The 21,971-nt window shown below is 40.5% G+C and overlaps 1 protein-coding gene across 2 annotated transcripts; it reads right to left on the bottom strand.

Annotated features, from left to right (window-relative positions):
* Positions 1–1,144: 1,144 nt before the first annotated feature.
* serpini1 (serpin peptidase inhibitor, clade I (neuroserpin), member 1) lies at positions 1,145–21,798 on the bottom strand. Of its 2 annotated transcripts, none has more exons than XM_030744540.1 (9): positions 21,378–21,798; positions 10,401–10,689; positions 9,054–9,284; positions 8,461–8,655; positions 5,836–6,040; positions 5,439–5,536; positions 2,339–2,425; positions 2,139–2,228; positions 1,145–2,047 (listed from the first exon to the last, which is right to left on the bottom strand). In XM_030744540.1, the coding sequence occupies exons 1-9, from the start codon at positions 21,495–21,497 to the stop codon at positions 1,971–1,973; spliced, it is 1,392 nt and encodes a 463-aa protein (XP_030600400.1). In that variant the 5' UTR covers positions 21,498–21,798; the 3' UTR covers positions 1,145–1,970. The 2 variants fall into 2 exon arrangements, with proteins under 2 accessions (XP_030600400.1, XP_030600401.1); XM_030744541.1 differs by having other exon boundaries at positions 10,401–10,854; positions 21,378–21,445.
* Positions 21,799–21,971: the final 173 nt, after the last annotated feature.

The following is a 21,971-nucleotide window of genomic DNA, read 5'->3' as shown; positions in this document are numbered from 1 at the left end:
TACAAAGACAGCAGAATTTTAAGCAGTTTTAAAGATTTTTTTTTTTTTCAAAGTTTGACCTGAAGAAGAGGTCAGAGGTCCAAAGTAATGTGATATTTAGAATCCCCATATATCATTCCTTATATGCCTACAAACAATGGCAGTAAGGAACACAGTTTATCACTTTGACCCTCAGAGCAATTTATTGACCTTCAGAGGTCAAATTTGACATCATTTAAATTTCTATAAGGTACTTTATATATGCTGGCAATACACACCACACTTGTAAGAATCATGGTTTCTAAGCTTTTTTTGTCAATTTGTGACCAATAAATCATTAGGTTGACCTTGAAGACCTCGGTGCATGTAAGCCAAATTTTAATGGTTCGTTAACATGACTCCACTCTACACCCCTACAAAGTTTGATCAGAATTCTTCCAAAACTTTTCAAGTTTTACAGACAGAATGACAGACACACACACACACACACACACACACACACACACACACACACACACACACACACACACACACACACACACACACACACACACACACAAATGCCACCAAAAACACAACATCCTTGGTGGAGGTAATAAGGATAATTAATAGCTTGCTGCCACTGTTGAGCACATTAAACTCACCAGTTGAAGCTACTGCAGCCTTGCCTTCAGATGCACTGAACTAGAATGGTTTCATAACCATAATGTCAAAATAATGACTTAATTTTTTTCAGTACGGTTTCCTGAGTAACTGATATTCATCATTATCAGCAGCAACAGTATCACGGTGCAGGTCTCACTCCCTTGTATGCAGTTCATCTTTGCCTTGACCAGCTACATGATCTGCGTGTATATGTGTCGAGGAGCTATGTGATGCAGGCTTGAAACTATTCCAAGGTGCCTTGGCAGGACAATGTCTGGCTAAGCTCCGAAAGGCTTTAATAACAAAAGCATTGCATGTTTATTATTCACACCAGATCCTTTCTTTAAAGAGTCAGCAGGAGCTGGATTGATGTGTTAGTGGTTATGCAGCTTTAGAATTAGGGAAAGTCCTGTTGTTTACAGTCTGCATAAGCTGCAGTGTCCTTGAATTAAAAATGCCTTTAACTTTAAAAAAGGAAAAAAAAAACAACAACCTCTAAACACAAAGAAAGTTGTACATATTTAATGGGAACACATTCATGTTTTTATTGAATAAAGTACTCAATACAGCTGGTGTTACTGTTTCTCCCTGTATGTACATCCAAAGCAGTGCAGCAGATCTTATTCAGCGCACCTGCATGCTCCAGTCACTCTCTATAGCAGCTGCTTTAGTGAAGCAGTCCCCTTTGCTCACCTTTAAGATGCCCAGCTGGGGCTTAATCAACCACTCAGATGTGATAAGGCATATTAGTTCATTAGCAGTTTAGCCATGTGCCTACAGTGTAAAAATGTCTCAATACTGTCAAACAGATAATATTACTAAGATTTATCGTATAAGGACAAAGTGTTTGCACATGTTTATTCTGCAATAAATACTGAGCATATATATGTATATAGAACACAATGCCAAATGTACAGAGATGTAATTAAAGTAAATATTTTTAAAGAGGAAGAGTTTTGTGCATTTTATGTGTATGTGTGTGTGTGTGTGTGTGTGTGTGTGGGTGCAGGTGAGTATGAAGCTGCTAAACTTAAAGGGGTTGTGCACGAATTACATCCCATGTGTATTTCCAGCCCACAGACCTGCAAACCTTCCTTTGCTAGAGAATATTTACAGCTTCCTCTTTCTGCATGTCTCTATCCAAGAATTTAAAGCTTCCGGTATAAAAAAAACAAACACATAATGTGTCAAATGTCATGTTTCAATATATATCATATAATATTCAGCTTATATATTTCTTTTTTTCATAAAGAGTATAAAACACAGCTGAAGATGGTGACATGGGATAGGTAGCATTTATGACGTCAAGATCTGACTGGCCGAGACTGTGCGACCTCATGTCACAGTTACATGGAGTCAAAGTCGTGGTCGTTGGGCTCGATGACCTCGGGGGTCATGACTCTGCCCATGAAGAGGATGGACCCTGGGGGCAAAAAAAAAGGATAGGATGTCAGGTTAAAGCACATATACTACACAGACACACAGGCCTGAAAATACTCTTATTTTTTACAAACCTGTTCTTCTGTTTCTAATGACGAAGAAGAATGGGTGATCAGCCATGACCTGTGGGTACAGCACCAGAGTCCTAGTCAGGGCAATCATTCCTAAGAGATGGGAAAAAAGGGGAAATCAAAATGGTCATCATTATTTGCTGATGGTGCACAACAAAAAGCTACATAGTTCGTAATGTATATGATAAAACACAAAAATATACCTGACCCAACGGCCCCCTCTGCCCCCTCCTCTGTCACCTCCAGGTAGGCCTTCTGCACTGCTTTCCCGATGTACAGGTCCTCACCATCTGGACAATGAACCAAGAAAAAACACGCAGCTCATTGACCCATCACTTGACCCAGCTGTCTTAGCTAATTATAGGCCAGTCTCCAACCTTCCTTTTATCTCAAAATTTCTTGAAAGAGTAGTTGTAAAACAGCTAACTGATCATCTGCAGAGGAACGGTTTATTTGAAGAGTTTCAGTCAGGTTTCAGAATTCATCACAGTACAGAAACAGCATTAGTGAAGGTTACAAATGATCTGCTTATGGCCTCTGACAGTGGACTCATCTCCGTGCTTGTCCTGCTAGACCCCAGTGCAGCATTTAATACTGTTGACCATAATATATTATTACAGAGATTAGAGCATGCCATAGGTATTAAAGGTACTGTGCTGCAGTGGTCTGAATCGTATCTATCTAATAGACCCCAATTTGTTCATGTAAAGTGGGAGTCTTCTTCGCATACTAAGGTTAATTATGGAGTCCCACAGGGTTCTGTGCTAGGACCAATTCTATTTACACTATCTATGCTTCCCTTAGGCAGTATTGTTAGAAAGCACTACATTTTCACTGTTATGCAGATGATACCCAGCTTTATCTATCCATGAAGCCAAATGACACACCAACTAATTAAACTGCAGGAATGTCCTGCTTCTAAATTCAGATAAAACTGAAGTTATTGTACTTGGCCCCACAAATCTTAGAAACATGGTGTCTAACCAAATACTTTGGATGGCATTACCACGGCCTCCAGTAACACTGTGAGAAATCTTGGAGTCATTTTTGACCCGGATATTTCCTTCAATGCACATATTAAACAAATATGTAGGACTGCTTTCTTACATTTGTGCAATATTTCTAAAATTAGGAACATTTTGTCTCAGTGTGATGCTAAAGCTAATGCATGCATTTATTACTTCTAGGCTAGACTATTGTAATTTATTACTATCAGGCAGTCCCAAAAGTTCCCTGAAAAGCCTTCAGCTGGTCCAAAATGCTGCAGCGAAAGAAAGAAAAGAGAGAGCATATTTCTCCCATATTAGCTTATCTTCAGTGGCTCCCTCTTAAATCCATAACTGAACTAAAAATGCTTCTTCTTATTCCTTGAATAATCAGGCCCCACCTTATCTTAAAGACCTCATAGTACCATATCACCCCAAAAGAGCACTTTGCTCTCAGACTGCTGGCTTACTTATGGTTCCTAGGATACTTAAGAGTAGAATGGGAGGCAGAGCCTTCAACTTTCTGAAACTCTCAGTTTGGAGTAAAACTTTCCTTTTTGATCAAAGTTAAAGTTGGATCAGGTGGTCTTGAACCATTCCTTAGTTATGCTGCAATAGGTTTAGGCTGTTGGGAGGTTCTTATGATGCACTGAGTATTTCTTTTTCATTCATCTCTTTTCACTCAGTTTATACCCCACAATGCATGTAATCATTAGTTATTATTAATCTCTGGCTCTCTTCCACAGTATGTCTTTTGTCCTGTCTCCTTCCCCTCAGCCCCAACTGGAGGCGGCAGATGACTACTACCTCTTGAGCCTGGTTCTGCCAGAGGTTTTTTTCCTGTTAAAATGGAGTTTTTCCTTCCCACTGTCACCAAGTGCTTGCTCATAGGGGGTTGTTTTGGTTGTTGGGTTTTCTCTGTAATTGCAACTGTTTCTTCACTGTAAACCCAGATTTTGATTCCACTTAAAAATATTGAGTTCATATTACTTAAAATTGCCCAGAATGTGAACATTACTTGTTAATCCTGAGTAGACTGTACTTTTTGATGGTCTATCTTATTGTAATCATGTGTTTGAGTTCAAACAACTTAATATCATCAAGTTTTGCACCTGCTAAAAATCTAGTTTATACCAGTTTTAACAAACTGGATTAATACGCCGCTGCATGGTGGCATGATGGTTAGCAGTGCTACCTCACAGGTAGAATGCCATCTGGAAGGTCTGGGTTCAATTCCGGCTTGGCCCAGGCCTCTCGCTGTTTGGAATAGAAGACATTTAGGTGTTTTTGTTCACAACGCTCTCTCGTATAGTTTTTTTATTGTTCCATGGACAAATGTTATTTGTAAATGTTAATGTACCAGCCCCCCACACAACCATGAAAAGGATAGGGGGAATTGATTGATCAAAAGACATTTTATTTTTTTCATGAACTATAAAAGATAAATTTGGTCAATTAGAACATACAATTTAGTTCAATTGGATATGGAGTAGTGCTTACTTAATAGGCTGAGTTAAATGAACTGTTTCATTACTTAAAAAATTTAAGGCAACCTTGGTTATTTTAAGTAGATTCAACTTATCCGGGTTTACAGTGTTGTGATTTGGCGCTATATAAATAGAATTGAATTGAATTGCCTGTTCTTTATAAGATATATATCAAATATGTGAGTGAGAGTCTAAACTGTATGTGGAGCTATGCTGAGGTCTAGAGTGCATCCTGTTATTGATCAAATTTGTTTGCAAACCAAACAAATGGGCAACATCAAGTCGCAAACAGTGTACAGGAACTATCCTTTAGTAAATGACTGAAGGCATTTTTTAAACCCCGCCCGGTTATCTTCCTGCCTGTCGGAACAGAGTGTGTCCTCTGAGTACAAATTAGGTTGAGGATATCTTAGCGAGTGCAAGATGTGCCAGAGTCCAGTACTGCCTACTCTCTTTCACTATATATAACTAACTCCACCTGATAAGAACAAGCTGTTTTGAGCTAGACTGATAACCCTGAAAGAAACTGCCATCATAAGGCTGTTTTAAATGTGTTAACTGATAAATAGCTATCATTTTAGTTAAATGTTAGTTTTGTGTGTGTGTCCACATACTCTGGCATCTTTATGTCTCCATTCCTTTGCCTCTGTGTATCTACCTGTCTCACTCTCTGCATCTATTTTTAACAGATGATGTGACAACTCTGACCTGCCCACTCAGTGCCAGTTACCTTGGTTACCTTAGTACTGAGGGCTACTTTGCTGCTGCCAAGAAGGACAAATATTAAATCTTACATACCGAAGCCTTTTAGCTTAATTTCTATGCCTCACCTGTCATGGCAGAAAGATCAGCATTGCTGGTGAAGATGTTATTTATTCCCAGTTCCTGCAGAGTGTTCTTCAGATCAATCTTCTGCTCCACTTTAAACCTGAACAGGCGACATTTGAGTTAATCACAGTCACAAAATTGCAGGACACAGTAGGATTCAGAAAGGGGACTATAATGTAAATTGTCTACAGGACCAAAGGGCGACAGATTAAGTAGCCACACACTAAACTCCCATGTGTGCTTTTGGTGAAATATGGTAAAGTGTGTTGTAATCACGGTGTTTGTGTAGCTGTGTTTGTTTCTATTCTGCTTTGTTTGCACTGTGGAGGAAGACTAGTAGATAGTGCAACATATAAGTGAGAGGTGATGGGTGAACTTGTAGATTTATAAATGTCTCACCTCGGTAGGTAGACTTCCACCTTCTGTCGTTTGACATTGTTAGCCCACTCCTCCAGCAGCGGCGCTTTAATGATGGGCTCCAGGGAGGCCAGAGGTACTTCCTGCCGAGGAAGAACGATCAGCATGGACATGTCCTCCCCCTCATAGGGCATTTCCAACACCTGGTATACACCGCCGGCTTCCTGCGAGCCATCACTGAACTCGCCTGAATGTGAGAAAACATACACATCTGGAGGTATTGATGGATGGATGTGAAAGCTTGCACACTTATACTGTATGCGTTGGTGGGCCCCTGTAATGTGTTTGTGAAGTTTGCTGAGGAGGAACATTTACAAATGGAAGCATGCTGAAGCGCATTGATTGGCTGTATTGATTACAGTGTGTGTGGTCGCTTCCCCCAATGCTTTAATTAAAAACCACTGACGCTTTACTTCAAAGGCTTTGGTTACACTTGGTGTGAAAATGGATTACATCCATACTACACTGTATGTAGTCGCCTAGTACTAACAGTGCCTCGTTGAAAGCCCAAGAAAAATTCAATTAAGGAGGGAAGGCGAGTGTGTTTGACTTTGTCTTTCAGTGAAATGCCTTCTGTTTTTAACACAAACACGAACATGAGTGTCTGCAGGTAGGAATTAAACCAAGTAAGCCACTATAGAATCTACTGTAGGGGTAAAAAAAAAAAATGATATGCAGAATACACCAAAATACAGAGATTATTTAGGCCAAAATACAAACGTCCATTAGAGCTGATATCTACTTACACCTACACCCAAATTTGATATCTTCATCATCTTGTGGTGGATCTTTACGAGACTTTTGTATCTAATTATTTAAAAAATTTTTTTTTTATGAAGACACAGAATATATAGAAATAACTGAACAGCATACTTAAATCTGAATATGCCACTTTGTTCTTGAGTTATTGTGTTCACAAAGTTGGCCGTGTACAAGAGACTACAAAGAATTTTCCCAGTTTGATCCCATTCTTTGCCCACACGTCTTCTTTTGAAGCAGCTCAAAAGGGAAAAATTGCAACAAAAAGAATGATCACCCTTCATTAACTGAGCATTCTGGCTATTATTTGCTGAAGCACAGGGAAGCAACCGTGTTGCAGAGAACGGTTTGTGGCTTCCCAAAAACATTTTACTTAACCAATATGATTTCGCTTCATAATGCACAATTATACTGTGTGGATTGTGCCGCAAAAAGCAACCTTTTCCCCAGGGACCTGTCCCTGTTTTGCAGCTCTCAAATCCACAAATCCACACACAAGCACACACCCGTTCACACATATACATATTTCCCTGATCCTGAGTGTGTGAGTATGTGTGAATGTAGGTGTGCGCGAGCATTCTCGCTACACGCATGCAGACGGCACCAAAATAACTGAAATGCACCAACTTTAGTAGCAGTGCCATAAGACTGTGATGTAAGTGTCTTTGGCAGTACGGCAGACCAAAAAATAAAAAAAGACTAAAAGAGATGCAGAAGAAACAAAGTCCACCACATGTAACAGCACAGCAGACAAACTGCAGGCCTCCTTATAGTCTTGCATCTTCCAGCAAAACAACAAAATTTGCCACACACAGTACAGCTAAACTAAAGACCTTTCAGATTGCACAGATTGAGAAAATAAACCCAGACAGTGGCACTTTAGTAAATAAAATACTGTCAGCCGCCACTGCCACCCCTCAGCCTCCTGGCAGTAGAATCTTTAGGTGGCACAAATCCCCTAGGAGTACAAGTTCTAGAACACATAATTACAGGTCTCAGTAGATGTCAATGGTGTGCATATGAGTCTCAGTGACTTTATTCACCATATCGATTCAAAAGCAAAAGGCTTAGTAAGAAGCAGGAATAAGAAATGCTAAACTCATAACATCATATGACAATACTGTCATTTATGATAAGAACAAAGTCATGTGAGATTTTAGTTGATGCATCTATGGTGTGAATTTGAAAATCCTAGGTCATCCTGAGGGGTAAAAACCAAAACATCACAACTTGGACACAAAAGATGCACAATGCAAAGCAGTGTGCATGCTGTTTGTTACAATGTAATGACAAAGAGTTTACAAGAGGTCAAAAATGACAGATTACAGCGACTTTAATGTTATTAGGAGATACTAATAAAACATCCTTTAGAGCCCAGCAGAAAATAAAAAAATAGACACATGCTGGGCAGTAAATTAATAAATCTAAAAAAAAATGGAACTCAACATACTTAAAAAAAAACTGACTTCTGTTTGTGCTACCTTTATAACTAATATAGTAATTCACAGCTTAGAGCAGACTGTCACAATTAAGTATTGATATATCTGACATGAACAAACTAGCTTTCAAAACCTTGCACTAAGTTGAAAAGACACACTAGCGGTGTTTGTGCAGCGCTCAGTGAGCCGCAAACAGGAGCCTATTCTTGGAATGACAGTCGACATATGAATATTTTACAACAAAGATTAACATTTTAAATAACCTCAAGAACTATGAGCTGAAAATCGAGGGCTGCAGAGAAAGTGCCACGAGCCCAAATCTACAAATGAGCCCAAATCTACAAATGCATACACATGCGCACGCACGCACGCACGCACACACACACACACACACACACCTCTTTCCTACCATAGTAGAAGTCTCCCTGCTGGTACATCATGAGTGTCTGGACTTCAGAGCCATCATCTCTGCTGAAGGAAAAGGTCCTGGTGTTCTCCGGCCTGAACTGGTTTTTCCAGGAGCCTCTGAAGTACACTGCGTTCACCAGAGTCAGGCGGGTCACGCTGCTGAAGTCCTCAGCTGAGAGCAGTGCCTGGATTTTACCTGGAGGGAGTGATTTGTACAGTGTGTTAAGATCTACTTTGGTTTCCTATGAGAGCCCCTCCTGAGGTGGAACTTTTTCTTTTTTTTTAGTATGCGGATGCAATTACACAAAAACTGAGGTACTACAACTGCTTTGACAATGCTCCACGTCAGCAGCTCATAATTGGATTTTTGGTCTCTGTAGAAAAAGGAACATGCATCATGTAGACACTTTAATAAGATGATACTGTGTTCCTGTTTAGCGACTTACACGGAGGCCATAGTGTGTAACTGCTGGTAAACTCCTAAAAACTAAAAATTGGGCAAATTTTAACAAAGGGTAGCTGTATATTTATCAGTATGCATTCATTCTGTGTCTTTGACAGCACGCCCCCTTTCTTTCTCTCTCTGTAACTTACTGTCTGTATGATTCTCCACCCATTTGTTGATCTGCTCAGCCACGGCCGGCGATTCGCTAAAGTCTACTGTTTCCACATCAGCGCGGAAGTACTTCTTCATCAGATGCAGAAACTCGGGATTAAAGGCGACGCCTTCCTGCAAAAACAGGCTGTTGGCAAATCGGATCACATAGTGGCTATCATCATCCAACAGAGCCGCTGTCAGGTTCTGGAGCAAAGAGAACTCGACCCCTGGAGAACAAAGGGAGACACATACATTTACACTGTGTGTACAGGGTACTGTACATCACATGTGCTCTTGTACAAGATGATTTGAAAATGTAATTGCTTTTAGACGCATACATAGTTAACATAGAATTTAAAATTTTCATTTTGCAGAGCACAGGACAGTCTCCTTCTTTGCACCAGTCCATATTAAATAAGCTTTGGCACAAAGAAGGTGGACGCATTTTTGAATCTTATTTACATGTATTTTTTCTTTGCATGACTCGGAACTTGCATTTGTCTATGCAGTGACAAACTGCGCTTGCTGACAGTGGTTTGCAGAAGTGTTCTGTGCCCTTGCAGTAACTTCCACTACAGAATCTAATTTATTTTTAATGCAGTGCTGCCTGAAGGTTCAAATCTCATGGCCATTCAATATCACCTTGTGTCCAGATTTTTCAGATTCTCTGAATCTTTTAATTATATTATGTGCTACAGAAGATTAAATACCCAAATTATGTCTTATTTTATACAGACAAATGTCTTCCATAAAGTGTTCATCTATTTTCTACCACAGTCTTTCTGGTGAACCCCTCCCCATCCTCAGGCTCAGGTGGTGGAATGGGTTGTCTACCAGTCGGAAGGTCAGTGGTTTGATCCCTGGCTTCTCTAGTCTGCTCCTCTAGTCAGTGTCAAAAGACACTGAACCCCAAGTTGCCCCGGATGCATCCATCAGAGTGTAAGTGTGTGAATGTCAGGTTAAAACTGCTTAGGCATAGAAAAAAGTGTGTGTTTGAATGTGTGTGTGAAAGGGTGAATGAGGCTTGTAATAAGAGCTTTGAGTGCTTAAATTGAGTATAAAAGCACTATGCAAGTACGAGTCCATCTTTCTTTCAGAAAGATTCAGGCTATTAATAAAATTTCTTCCTTCTGTTTATATATTAAATTTGTACTATGGCAGTATACAAATATACAAATCCAAACCTTCATGAGTATAAATGTGTATAACAGAGGGCCCTTTTATTTAATCCTATTCATCTTGTAAAGAAATACACATTGATTTCTGTTGTCAAAGACTCATCTCCCTTCACTTACTACTGACCTTGATATCTGTGAACAGGTGCTTAGAAACATGCCTCTCACCTGGCAGCAGATGGCTGAATCCGACAGCCTGTCGTATCTCCTCTAATGAAGCCCCCCTGGCTCCCAGCTCCACCATGCCCAGGCCCACAGCCACACTCAGCGGGGAGAAAATGATGTTGTCTTGACCCCCTGCTGCCTGCAGCCTATGGTACAGTCTGACCGAGAACTCTGATGTAGTGTCCTCTGGAATGTCCGCCGCATGACAACCGTAGCCCGGCAACAGGATGGAGAGGAGGAGGAGCGGGGACAAAACGTCCAGGATCAACATCGCAGCACAGACCACAGAGAGCTGAGTGAAAGAGGGCGGGTGTGCAGTGGATTGAAAGAAAAACAAGAGAAAATTAATATGAAGATTGAGAGAAGGGTGGGATAAAAAGGCATAGGGAAGAAGGACAAAGAAGAGGAGGGGAAATTAAGTTGAACAATATGTTTGGAGGAAAGATGGATTAATGGGCTAAAGGGGGATGGACAGAAGAAGAAGAAGAAGAAGAAGAAACAGCCTTTATTGTCCCACAGAGGGGAAATTTGGGTGTAACAGCAGCCGCAGTTATTATAAATATAAATAAAGATATAATAATTCACACTATTAAGAAAAGAATATATATAAAATCAACAAACAATATTAACCTTAATACTACTAATAATAATAACACTATATACAATGTACATGACAGCTAAAGAAGGAAAGAAGAAGGATGGAGAAATGGAGAAGAAAGAAAATGATTGGAGACAAGAAGAAGAGAGAAGAGCATTGTGGATGGGATAGAGAGACAAAGGTAGAGACAGCATCACGCAGAAGGTGGGGCAGGAGAGAGAGGATGAGATAAAAGTAGAAAAGATTATTGAGTGGGAGATGAAGGACAAGAGGATTTTGGGGAGAGACAGACAGAGATGAAAGACACAGTAGGGAGGTAGGATGATGAAAAGGACCAGAGAGAGGTGGAAAACATCTGTCAATCAATCATTCTGTCAATTTTAACTGTACAGGGGAAAAAGAATATACTCACTGTGACAAATTCCCCCCTTAAATTACAGTAAAGTACTGTCAGCTAGATTTGCCAGCACAGTGTGTATACTGTAATTGACAAAAGCACTTCTTTACTGTAGAAAGGTATTATACTGTGATGTTACTGTAACATCCAGAGAAATAGTCTGAGTGACTGTCTCCTGGAATTGCTACAGTAATTTTATGCCTAATTTCTTTACATCAAATGTAAATGGGCCAAATGAGCTACAAGGGGAAGAAGGACTTAATGCAGAAGTAATGTATTGTACCCTAAGATATACAGTAGGTATCAGGATTTGCAATATGCAGGTGTACTGACAAAAAAAAAAATATATATATATATTCTTAGTGTATTTAAATTATTTCAGTAATAATTTGTACTTCGTAGCAGAAGTGATCCTATAAATGTAAAAATACTGTTAAAAAGTATAAAACAGAAAGAAAGAAAGAACCGTAAAGCTGACTGCAGTCAGTACTGCTATTCGGAGCACATCTGCTAAATGAGCTTGTAAATATTTTATGGCCATTCTTATCATCTTGAGTAAAATCAGCCTCTTTCCTTTAAAATATGCTCAGCTCTGTGCTTTTGGAAGGGTTTCGATATGAATGGATCATTTTCTTTCCATCTGTAGAGAGTAAGTGACTTGGAAAAGGCCTCTGCCCTCCCCCATCCTCCATCCTTCCCCTCATCTTGCCATGCCAACACAGTTCTGGCCTTCTTTTTCATCTTGCTCTCATCCATACTGTATCTGTCCTCACCACTCTTCTCTCACCTCTATTCTTTCTTTCCCATTTCTCCATCTTCTTTTACATCCCCAAATTGATGGGGAATATACATACACACACACACACACACACACACACACACGCACTGTGCTATATCTGTGGCACTCTTGTTGCCAAGCAACATTGTTTTCTGCTGGCCAAACAGAAAAAGAGAGTGAGCGATAATTCACACAAGCATGGAGGAAGTTATCGAGTACAGAGAGCACGAGATAGAGAGCATTTGTTTGGCTGTTTGCTTCACTGCTGTTCTGTTACTATTATAGGTTGTATAAAGGATTCAATTAGCAGTCCCATGCAGGGATGGAATCTGCTGGCTAATGCTGTACGTGTGAGATAGCAGGTGTCTATGGTGACAATGTACCTGAGTGTCAACAGCATTAACAACGGGCAGCAGCCAGAAAATTAGCGCCCCACACTCCTGTTCTTTCCTCTGCTCTGGCATGTGGCAAACAATCTACCTCCCTGAAATGAACCAGTCCAACCCACAGCGAGGGACTCATTCTTTCCAAACCCGTTACACTGTTATATGCACTTACTGTATCTGCTGCATCCTCCGTGTGCCCAAAGTCCTCCACTGTGATCCAAAAACTAGTAAAAACACCCCCGACTCACAGCTCCCCACTGGGCGATGTTTCTTTATTAGTACTGGCACAGGCCCACATTTATGTATTTATTTAGTTTTACTCAATCAATGTTTTCACTGTGGAGAAAACATACAAGGGCACAAATGTAATCTGCGGGTAAAAGTGGCTCACCAAAAATTCATTTTTCTTTGCTTTAGGGAAAAAAATAATAACCAATTTCTTATGAAAGATTTACAGCATCAAGGAGTGAGCATCACAGACAAGGAAAATCAGAAAGAACCAAGAGACAGGCTGATTATCTGTTTTTGATCTTTTCATGTCATTTATTAATAATGAAAATAAATAAATAACAAAAATTGCTAGGCTTAACCTTAAAGTAACACCCAGTAGAGTAGAACGTGCCTGCTTGCATTTTACAGTGTACCGTCACTCTCATTCTGTTGCAGAAAACACGTCGCCACACGTCACTTCCACCTCACGTACTTCTCATGTGACAGTTGAGAAGCCGTCTTGTATTCTGACATTGCAGGTGGATTTGCATCCGCCCGAGTGAGCGGACGGAAATTTATTTGACTTTCCAATTTTCCTTCATGCACAATCACACACCTGAAGCCCACAATGCTTGCACTTTGTTATCCATGTTACCAAATACTAATCACTATACTGCTGATCTACTGGGATTTTCCACACAACCATCTCTAGGATTTACAGAGAATGTTAGAGTCAAATTTTGGCATCAACATCATGAAGGCATGGATCCATCTTGCCTTGTATCAGTGGTTCAGACTGGTGGTGGTGGTGTAATGGTGTTGGTGAACATGACAATGACTTCTTTTTGCTCAAATGGTCTCCACAGTCACCAGATCTCAATCCAACAGAGCACCTTTGGGATGTGGTGGAACGAGAGATTCACATCATGGATCTGCAGGAACTGTGTGATGCTATCATACCAATGTGGACCAAAATCTCTGAGGAATGTTTCCAGCACCTTGTTGATGAATTAAAGTACATATTTATGAGATGTACCTATTTGCAGTTTTAGTATACAATCAGATTGCCTTGATCATATTTGCCTTGATCAAAAGCTATAGTTGCCAACTGAGAATCAATTAATTAACCATCAGCTGACCCTAAAAAGAGACCGTTCATTGCCTGTGTAACCAAAGTCTAATATAGCTCATTATAACGTCCCAGTGCTCCCAAACCTATTAAAAACCCATCAGTGAACCACACAGTCATACTGAGTAACATGCTCCTTCACTACAATGAACATGGACACTGCTGTTTACTCATTTTGTCTCAATAGCACATGTACTGTCGCCCTGCTGGGAATACACCCAAGAGCAAGAAATATGTATTAATCCACAACTGAAAATAGTCCCCAGCCAAAAATCACAATTTAGTCATATTTGAGCAACATTTGCTAAATGCAAAACTGCCCAGCAGGTTTTAAAAATGACTTTGAAAAAATATGACTTTGGAGGGAGTAGTTTGTTTCATTTATTTATTTTATTTTACATTTTCAGCCCAAATAAATGTGCTCTGGGCTGAAACACACACCGACACACTCGTTTTTTGTGTTTTCATTGGATTTGTTGACAGTAACTCCACCATTATCCTTTAATGTATTCATTCACTATGTTCAGCAAGTGTGAAGCACCAATATACTCTGAAATATGAAAAAAAAAAATATGAAGGAAATAAATGCATCATGTTGGCAGTATATAAAATGCGGGTACAGCGTTGATGTGCAACCACAAACTCAGACTTAAACAGAAAAAAAATTAAATGACACCTTGAAGGCTCAACGCTGATGCGTTTCATTAATTATACTGTTCGTCACATGCGCCCACCTGTTCTCACTTGTCACTGCAGAGAGGAGAGAGGTCCAGAGAGAGAATGAGGGGCTGAGGGAAAGGCGGGGGGGGGGCTGGCACAGATGTAAATGGAGGTAATGTTCCTGACCTTCTGAGCTGTGGGAGCTGAACTTTTCTGAGACAGTCAGCCCTGTTTTCTGCAAGGAAAGATCCAGCCATGCAGCAAAGTCAGGGAAAGTAGTGTGGAGTACAATCATGCGCGCACCTCTGTGTGTCTGCGTACAAGTGTGCATGTGTGAGTGGATAATGACACCATGGGTGGCTGGCTTTTACTTGTAACATCGACACCATTCTGACCTTTTCGGCTGAGGATCCCACACTCTTCCATTTTAAACCACTGGTGACTATGAGACCAACTTTGGCTCTGATCTTCTCAAGTGGGTTTCCCAGCATGCCATCCAGGTAATCCAGGAAAGGCAACACCCAGCTACAAAATGTCCTCTCGTGACTAAAAGAACCTAATATGTCAGAAAATCTCTTACGGTTTAAGCTGCAAGACTTTAATCCTGATAACTTAATGAATTCCATGCAATTAAACTCACTGGCCTTTAAAAGCAGCCTTTATTCTCTCCGTGTAATCTTGATTCTCAAAACAGATCGGCAGTTGACATTTCCACAATTAAAACATGACGTCACCCCCAAAAAAATCACAGCACGGAGGCTAATCCTTACTGCCATTTAAACCCAACACCTTAAGGCAGCATGCTTCGGAGCTCAGAGGAATTTATTAAACGTGAACATCCTCACTCGTGGTTCAAATCCACACTGATACACACATACGTGCACACACTTTACGTTTCCGCGTGTAATTCCAAGACAAGGTTTCTACGGCAACTGCAAGTGATAGACAGTTTTCACTTTTCCAGGGAGACAAGCTCTAAGATTTTTTTTAACCTCATCTTTCTCCTTCTATATATGCAGATAAACTTTTTATGAATCTACTCAGCAATTTCTGTCTCCACTAACCTCGTCTCTTTGCAAGAACTCTGCACACCAGTTCCAGTTCTGTCACTTGGCGCACTCTCTAAAACTGTTTGGTACAAAAACACACACATGCACACACCGACTGCAGCTGGTTATTTTGCAAAAACAAGGCAAACTTCTGCTGTTTTGCTTTTCTCTGGCAGTGAGGAGCTAAAGCAAAGTCCCCCAACTGCATCTCCTGCTTAGACACGCTTCAAATCTCTGCACTCTAGTTCGCTTTGACTCTAAGTACACTTCCAAGCTGCTGAAGCTTTGACAAATTCTGTGAAAATGCCAACAGCCCATTTCATCAAGGCCTATTCCTCTGAGAATAAACTGCAGAGAATGATGTCTATGATCATCTGCGGCCCAGAAAAACCTTGAATTTCTGCAATGGATGATCTGTTTAAAATGGCAGGGCAATCTGCCGTGATTTCACCATGAATGTGTTTAACTTCTAAAAGGCCTTTGCAGTACGGCGATAATGGAGTCTGATTATCATTCATGAATTTCAACTTTTCCTTAGAGGCGCCATCGAAGCTGCTGTTTACATGGACTTGAAATGAGTCGGATGCAAAAAGATGCATGCATGCCCACACTAAAAATGATTAAACTTACATAAAATGTGCATCATCAATCTTAAATTACTCGTGTCTCTGCGAGTGCTTCTCCTTTGCCAGATTAATAAGTACCTGTCTTTTACCTATTGCTCACCCACTCAGGGGGAGAATCCCAAGGACAAGGAAATATTTGCTCAGGGAGGCTGCAGTAAAGCCCACTGCAGGTGGAACCCACTGCAGTCAACGAGAAAAGAAGCACTAAACTCCTGTGGCGAGGGAAGAGACTTCCATTACAGCAAACAATTAATTTAATCCAGTTCATCCATCAAGCTGTCTGGTCTGCTCACGCCCCCTACTTCCATGCAACCAGGCAGCTAACTGAAGCTAAATGGCTAAAGACATGCCTAAAGCCACCGAGCCAACCCAGCGCCAATGAATGCCATCATTTTGACAGTGGTTTTACATATTAAAAAGCAGTTTGCCACTGCTACCTCAAAGGATGGGTGAGCGAATACTTTTGGCAGTATAGTGCACACTGACATAAGAATTATTTTACCAAAAAAAGATAAGAGCATTAAAATATCCATGAATATGAAAATAGAATTTATCAGCACACAAACAGTTGTGAGAAACTGTTTAATCATCTACCTTTGGAGTAATTCCTGATTAGATTTACTTTACTAATTAATTTTACAATAAATGTAACATGGGTGTCATCACCAAACATGCCCAAAGATAAAAACAACAGCAAACTAGGACATCTATGTATCTGCAGACTGGGAGTATAGGCTCTCTTACACTCAACCTTTCCCCAGCAACATTTTAGCATGTGATATAAAGCTTGGCTGTTACATTATTCTATTCATATGTGCCAGAGCCATGCTAGTATGACAGTGAACTAGCATGAACAACACCAGGACTGAAATTGAAGGAATTGTCTCTCTGACAACTTTGGGATTAACTAATTTACAGCTTTTAATTTGGAAAGGGGCCAATTTAATGAATTAAGTTTCCTCAAGCATATGAAATCATAATGGAGTGTGAAATGTGTTACAGATTGTTGTATTTTCTGTAACTAAGAAGGGAACATAAGATTTGTGCTGTAAGACACGAGGCTACGGAGGAGAGAGAGACTGTGTTTGATTCCACAGGCTCAGGACTGATTACCTAAATCTGTCTGCTGCTTTTATAGCATTATTATTAGCGCAGGATGGGTTATCTGGATTTCAAGTGCAAGCCGAAATGCTGACAGAATAGTCAGCGCTGTAGCAATACTTCATTAGTCACTGTTATTTAGTAACTGTTAAACAAAGCTAATTGCACCTACTTATGCTTAAGTTTGGTTAAGCACCACTCTAATTCTGGCCCTGCAGTTTACATCCATTCCCATGGTAGTTTTATTTGCCATGTGAATGGATGTAGCCTGTGCACAGCTAATATCAGAACATTAGCTTATCCAGTGCCTTGTTAGTAATGACATAGTGTGCTACTGAAACTGCCTGTAGTCCCAAGATGCTGGCTGCACACTCCACAGAGGGCAAACAGAGGTTAACAACTCTTTATTAATCCCTGCTAACAGAGACACCCGGAGGGAGAGGCACACACACACAGACAGAAGGGTATGAAGGCAGTTAAGGAAGCTATTTGGTAGAAAATTAGCAAAAGAGGAGAAGACACAAATAAAGACAGGCAGACAGACAAATATGTGGTGGTGGGAGGTGTACTGAGGAGCTGCATGGAGGTAGCTTACCAGCTTTGACTCTGAGTCAGTCATATCTCACAACCCCCTGCACAGCATGGCAAGATGGTTGACTGCTCCCCACACTCTGCCCTGGCACACTAAACAGTGTCTCTTTTTCTTCCTCCATATTCAAAAAAACAAACACACCCCCACCCCCACCCCAAGAAAAGCACCACACACACACACACACACACACACACACACACACACACACACACACACACACACAAAAACTGCTCTGGTGCTGTGGGAGCACATTTAGAAGGTTTGAGTTGTAATAGGATCGGCCTTTATTTGGGGTCAGCGGTAAAAGTGAAAAGACTGGAGGCTCTTTCAAATGGGCTAAAGACCAGGGAGACACTTGAGCACAGAAAAGGGCACTATGAACTAGTCCTGTGGGGGAAGTGTACATGTACAGTCAGGTTCATAAGTGTTTGGACAATGACACATTTTTCTTTTTGCAGTTTTTGCCTCTGCAGACTGCCACGGTGCATTTTACACCAAATATTCAAGATGTTACTGAAATGCAGACTTTCAGCTTTAATTCAAGGGGTTCAACAAAATACTGCATTACATGTTTATGAAGGAGTTCATCACTAGGCTGAAAAACCAAAATAAACCAGAAACTTAAGGAGGGACTAAATCAATAATCTGGTTCATTTTTAAAAAGAATAAATGCACTGAGCAGCTCAGCAACACCAAAATGCCTGAAAGGCCACAGAAGACATCTAAAGTCAGAGTGATTTCCATGGTTAAAAACAACTTCACAACATCTGACCAAGTCACAAACACGTTACAAGGTCAGATTAGACTTTGACAGAAGTACTCAAAACAATCTTGATCTTTAAAATGATGTTAGTTGTCCAATTATTTTGGAATCTCTAAAAATGGGGGGACTATGTATAAAAATGGCTGTAATTCCACCATATTTAATGCAACAATTTCTTTTAAACTGCTTGAATAAAAGCTGATTGATTTAAAATCAACTGTGGTGGTGTACAGAGGCAAAATTACAAAAATTACATGACTGTCCAAACACTTATGGACTTAACTGTGTCTACACATATATCTGGGGTGTTTGAGGAGGCTGGGTATCAGAGATAAGAAAAGGAAACCAGGCAGGTGATCCTGCATAAGAAGTGGTGACGAGGCTGGGGTACAGAGGGGAGAAAGATGGCAGAGTGATAATGAAGGTGTCTGAAATTCTGATTATTTATTTGCATGCAGGTGTAAAAATTCAGAGAAGAATTCAAATTGATTTTGTGTTTGAGGCTCCTGACTGTAAAAGCTGGGCATAGGGAAAATATGGGTTGAAATCTTTTTTCAGAGGAGATACGTCACAGGAGGAAAAGCACTGGCGCATCCACCCCAGGTGAGGACCTGTGTCCTGTGCATTAACTTAGAATCTGCTGAACAGCCAGTAGTGCAAAGGGAGCAGTCTACTGTGTATGTAGTATGTGTGTTTTGCATATAGATTGTGTTATCAAATGACTGTCTCTATTTTATTTTCCTCCTTGCACAGATCTGTTACTAGCTCATTTGCATGTAATACTCACACTCGCAAATAAATATATGCAGTTGTAAAATAATGTTAAAAGCATACCTCGGTATTTTAGGTGGCTTTAGGTGATCATATACTCCAAGTTTTCAATGTTTTCCCAACAAGGATGCATTTAATTAGGGATATCAGCTACTGGCAACTTTGCTACTGCTGTTTTGATTTCTTCTCCCACCTGACCTCTTTCTCTTGAAATTCCTCTGCTCCCTCGTCCTCAGATCTGTCCAAATATAAACCAATCTCCTGTGTCTTCGCTGCGGCAGAGCGCACCGGAGACAAACCTGCGGCTTGAATGTGTGCAGGTAGCGTGCTTCGGTGTGTGAGTTTATTTTACGCAGAAAATGAAGGAGAAAAAAAAAAATGCTGCACAAATGCATTCATGCTCAGTAACTGTGGGGCGGAAACATGTATTGCAGAATGCAGAGGTTAAACTCCTTCTCTTAGTTCACACAGCAGCACAAAACAGGCTTGGTCCCGGCTTGGGAATACACATAGTATCCTCCTTATTCTCACAGCTGAACATGTGGCTGACAGAAACACGTCAGCAGCCCTGCGCACATATAGATTTGTAAGGTTGTTAGCAGTCTCTCACACAATCACAGCTCGGCGTGCAGTGCCTTCAAACCCAGCCCCCCCCCATTTTGTTTCGCTAGGACGATTTGAAAGACATTTAATTATTGAAATGCAATTAATGCAGTGCTCTGTGGGAAAAGACAGAAAACACACACACATACACACATGCAAGCACTCACACTGTAGGCGGGCACGGGGGGGGGGCAAACAGCAGGCTATCAGTGGGGATTAACCGGTGATTCGGATGCATATGGGATTAATACACTGAGATTATGACCTAAAAGGATACTCTGTTTTCCTGTTTTCCTAAATGAGGATTTAGAAAGGTCACTGTCTTAGTGGCAGAGATAAACAGATGAGAGGTGGAATGAGAGAATGAGAAAGAGGAAAATTGAAATAATTTTTGTGACTTTGCTTTAGACTCACATAAAAAAGGAGATATGATGTAAAAAATGAAAGATGTTTTTGGTGTAATCTACTAATACTGCAATAAGTCAGTATATGTAGACTATTTCCATATTTCAGTGGCATGTTTGACCTGATTTTTTCTTTTATTCTTTTGCCCACACATAGATTTAACATGAGGTGGAATGTTATTTAATATATAAATCAAACACACTATATGTATAACTTTGCTATTTTTGTGCTATACCACCTGAATCTATAGCCATCAACACCACCATGGCCAAACACACACTAACACACACACACACATACAGAGATCTGCATTAAGGAATAACAAGTGGTGTGTATGTGTTAGTGTGGGGTGGGGATAAGGCAGGACCGGGCTACTACAATCTGCCTCGTTATTTCACACACAATCACTCAATGCGCCTTTGCCTATATTTCAAGGACAAGAACCACATCACACCGACTAAACATGATTTTAGTTAAAAAAAAACAAAACAAAAAAACAAAAAAAAAAAAACAGCAAGAACAATAACAACAATGTAACTATGCACCACCGATGACAATTAAATAGCCCAGGGTAGTGGACACACGGGTAACGGCTTTAATCAGTGTGGGCTTGGAAAAAATATGTTTTGGCTCCAATGTGCGTCTCCACCCGCCCCCCCCCATTAAAAGCCCACACATGTTGATCACAGCAGTCATAATCCTTTTACACTATTCCATAAAATACCCTATTACACCTACACATTCCTGACACCTTAATAAACAGTAATTCCAGTGGAAACACTCAAATATTATATTCTCATGTTACCGTGCAAAACGCTGAGCACTTACGGTTCTCTTATCTTAAAATTGGTCAAATTAATCAGCACAGGCGCTGTGACTGAACCATCTGCATATTATTGCATGAATTCTTACCGATAAAGGGCGTACAGCTGGGATGGAAGAAGGATGAATAAGTGCGGTCTCTCTCTGGTGCTCTCCTCCGCAGCTCACTGCTTCTTCGTTTGCCGCAGACCCCGCCTCCTGTGCGCCCATTGGTCCAATGAGCGTTGACCAAAGAGTTCAGATGTGGGACGAAATAAATTGCTGTCTCCCGTTTCCGTGTTTGCCTGTGCGTCCGTAAAACTTACAAGTTACTCTCATTCCAAAAGTGTTTTTGGCCACTTTCACGACAGCCTCGTGCTTTATTCACGAGAGAGCAAAGGTGTATCACATCTGTTCTTTTTTTTTTATTATTTGTTCCTCTATTTGTAAAAGCTTTATACCGGTACTGGAAGTGGACTGCTACAGTGGTTAGCACAGTTTCCTATCTTGACCGTCATGACAACCGTTAATTTCGTGCTCCTGATATCTAGCTACCTTGTGATTTGCTGTCATTTTAATTGTAAACGCATATATACATAAACGTCAAGGCAGTTTCTTCTTATGTGTTTTCTTAAAGGGAATCACATTTTATCGACTAATACCGCTAATAATATTTGGCTCATACTCGTTGTAAGGGTTAAAAAT

The sequence above is a fragment of the Archocentrus centrarchus genome, chromosome 13, assembly GCF_007364275.1.
Source record: "Archocentrus centrarchus isolate MPI-CPG fArcCen1 chromosome 13, fArcCen1, whole genome shotgun sequence".
Classification (NCBI taxonomy): domain Eukaryota; kingdom Metazoa; phylum Chordata; class Actinopteri; order Cichliformes; family Cichlidae; genus Archocentrus; species Archocentrus centrarchus.
This window is presented reverse-complemented; position numbering and strand designations above follow the sequence as displayed.

What these genes read in the sequence shown, in the direction of transcription:
- serpini1 (XM_030744540.1), bottom strand. Translation starts at nt 21,497, where the DNA reads ATGGGCGCACAGGAGGCGGGGTCTGCGGCAAACGAAGAAGCAGTGAGC. An exon ending in ATTCAGCCATCTGCTGCCAG is followed by an intron (nt 9,285 to 10,400) that starts GTGAGAGGCATG and finishes TTTGTTCTCCAG; the next exon opens with GGGTCGAGTTCTCTTTGCTC. An exon ending in GCAGGGAGACTTCTACTATG is followed by an intron (nt 6,041 to 8,460) that starts GTAGGAAAGAGG and finishes TCTCACATTCAG; the next exon opens with GCGAGTTCAGTGATGGCTCG.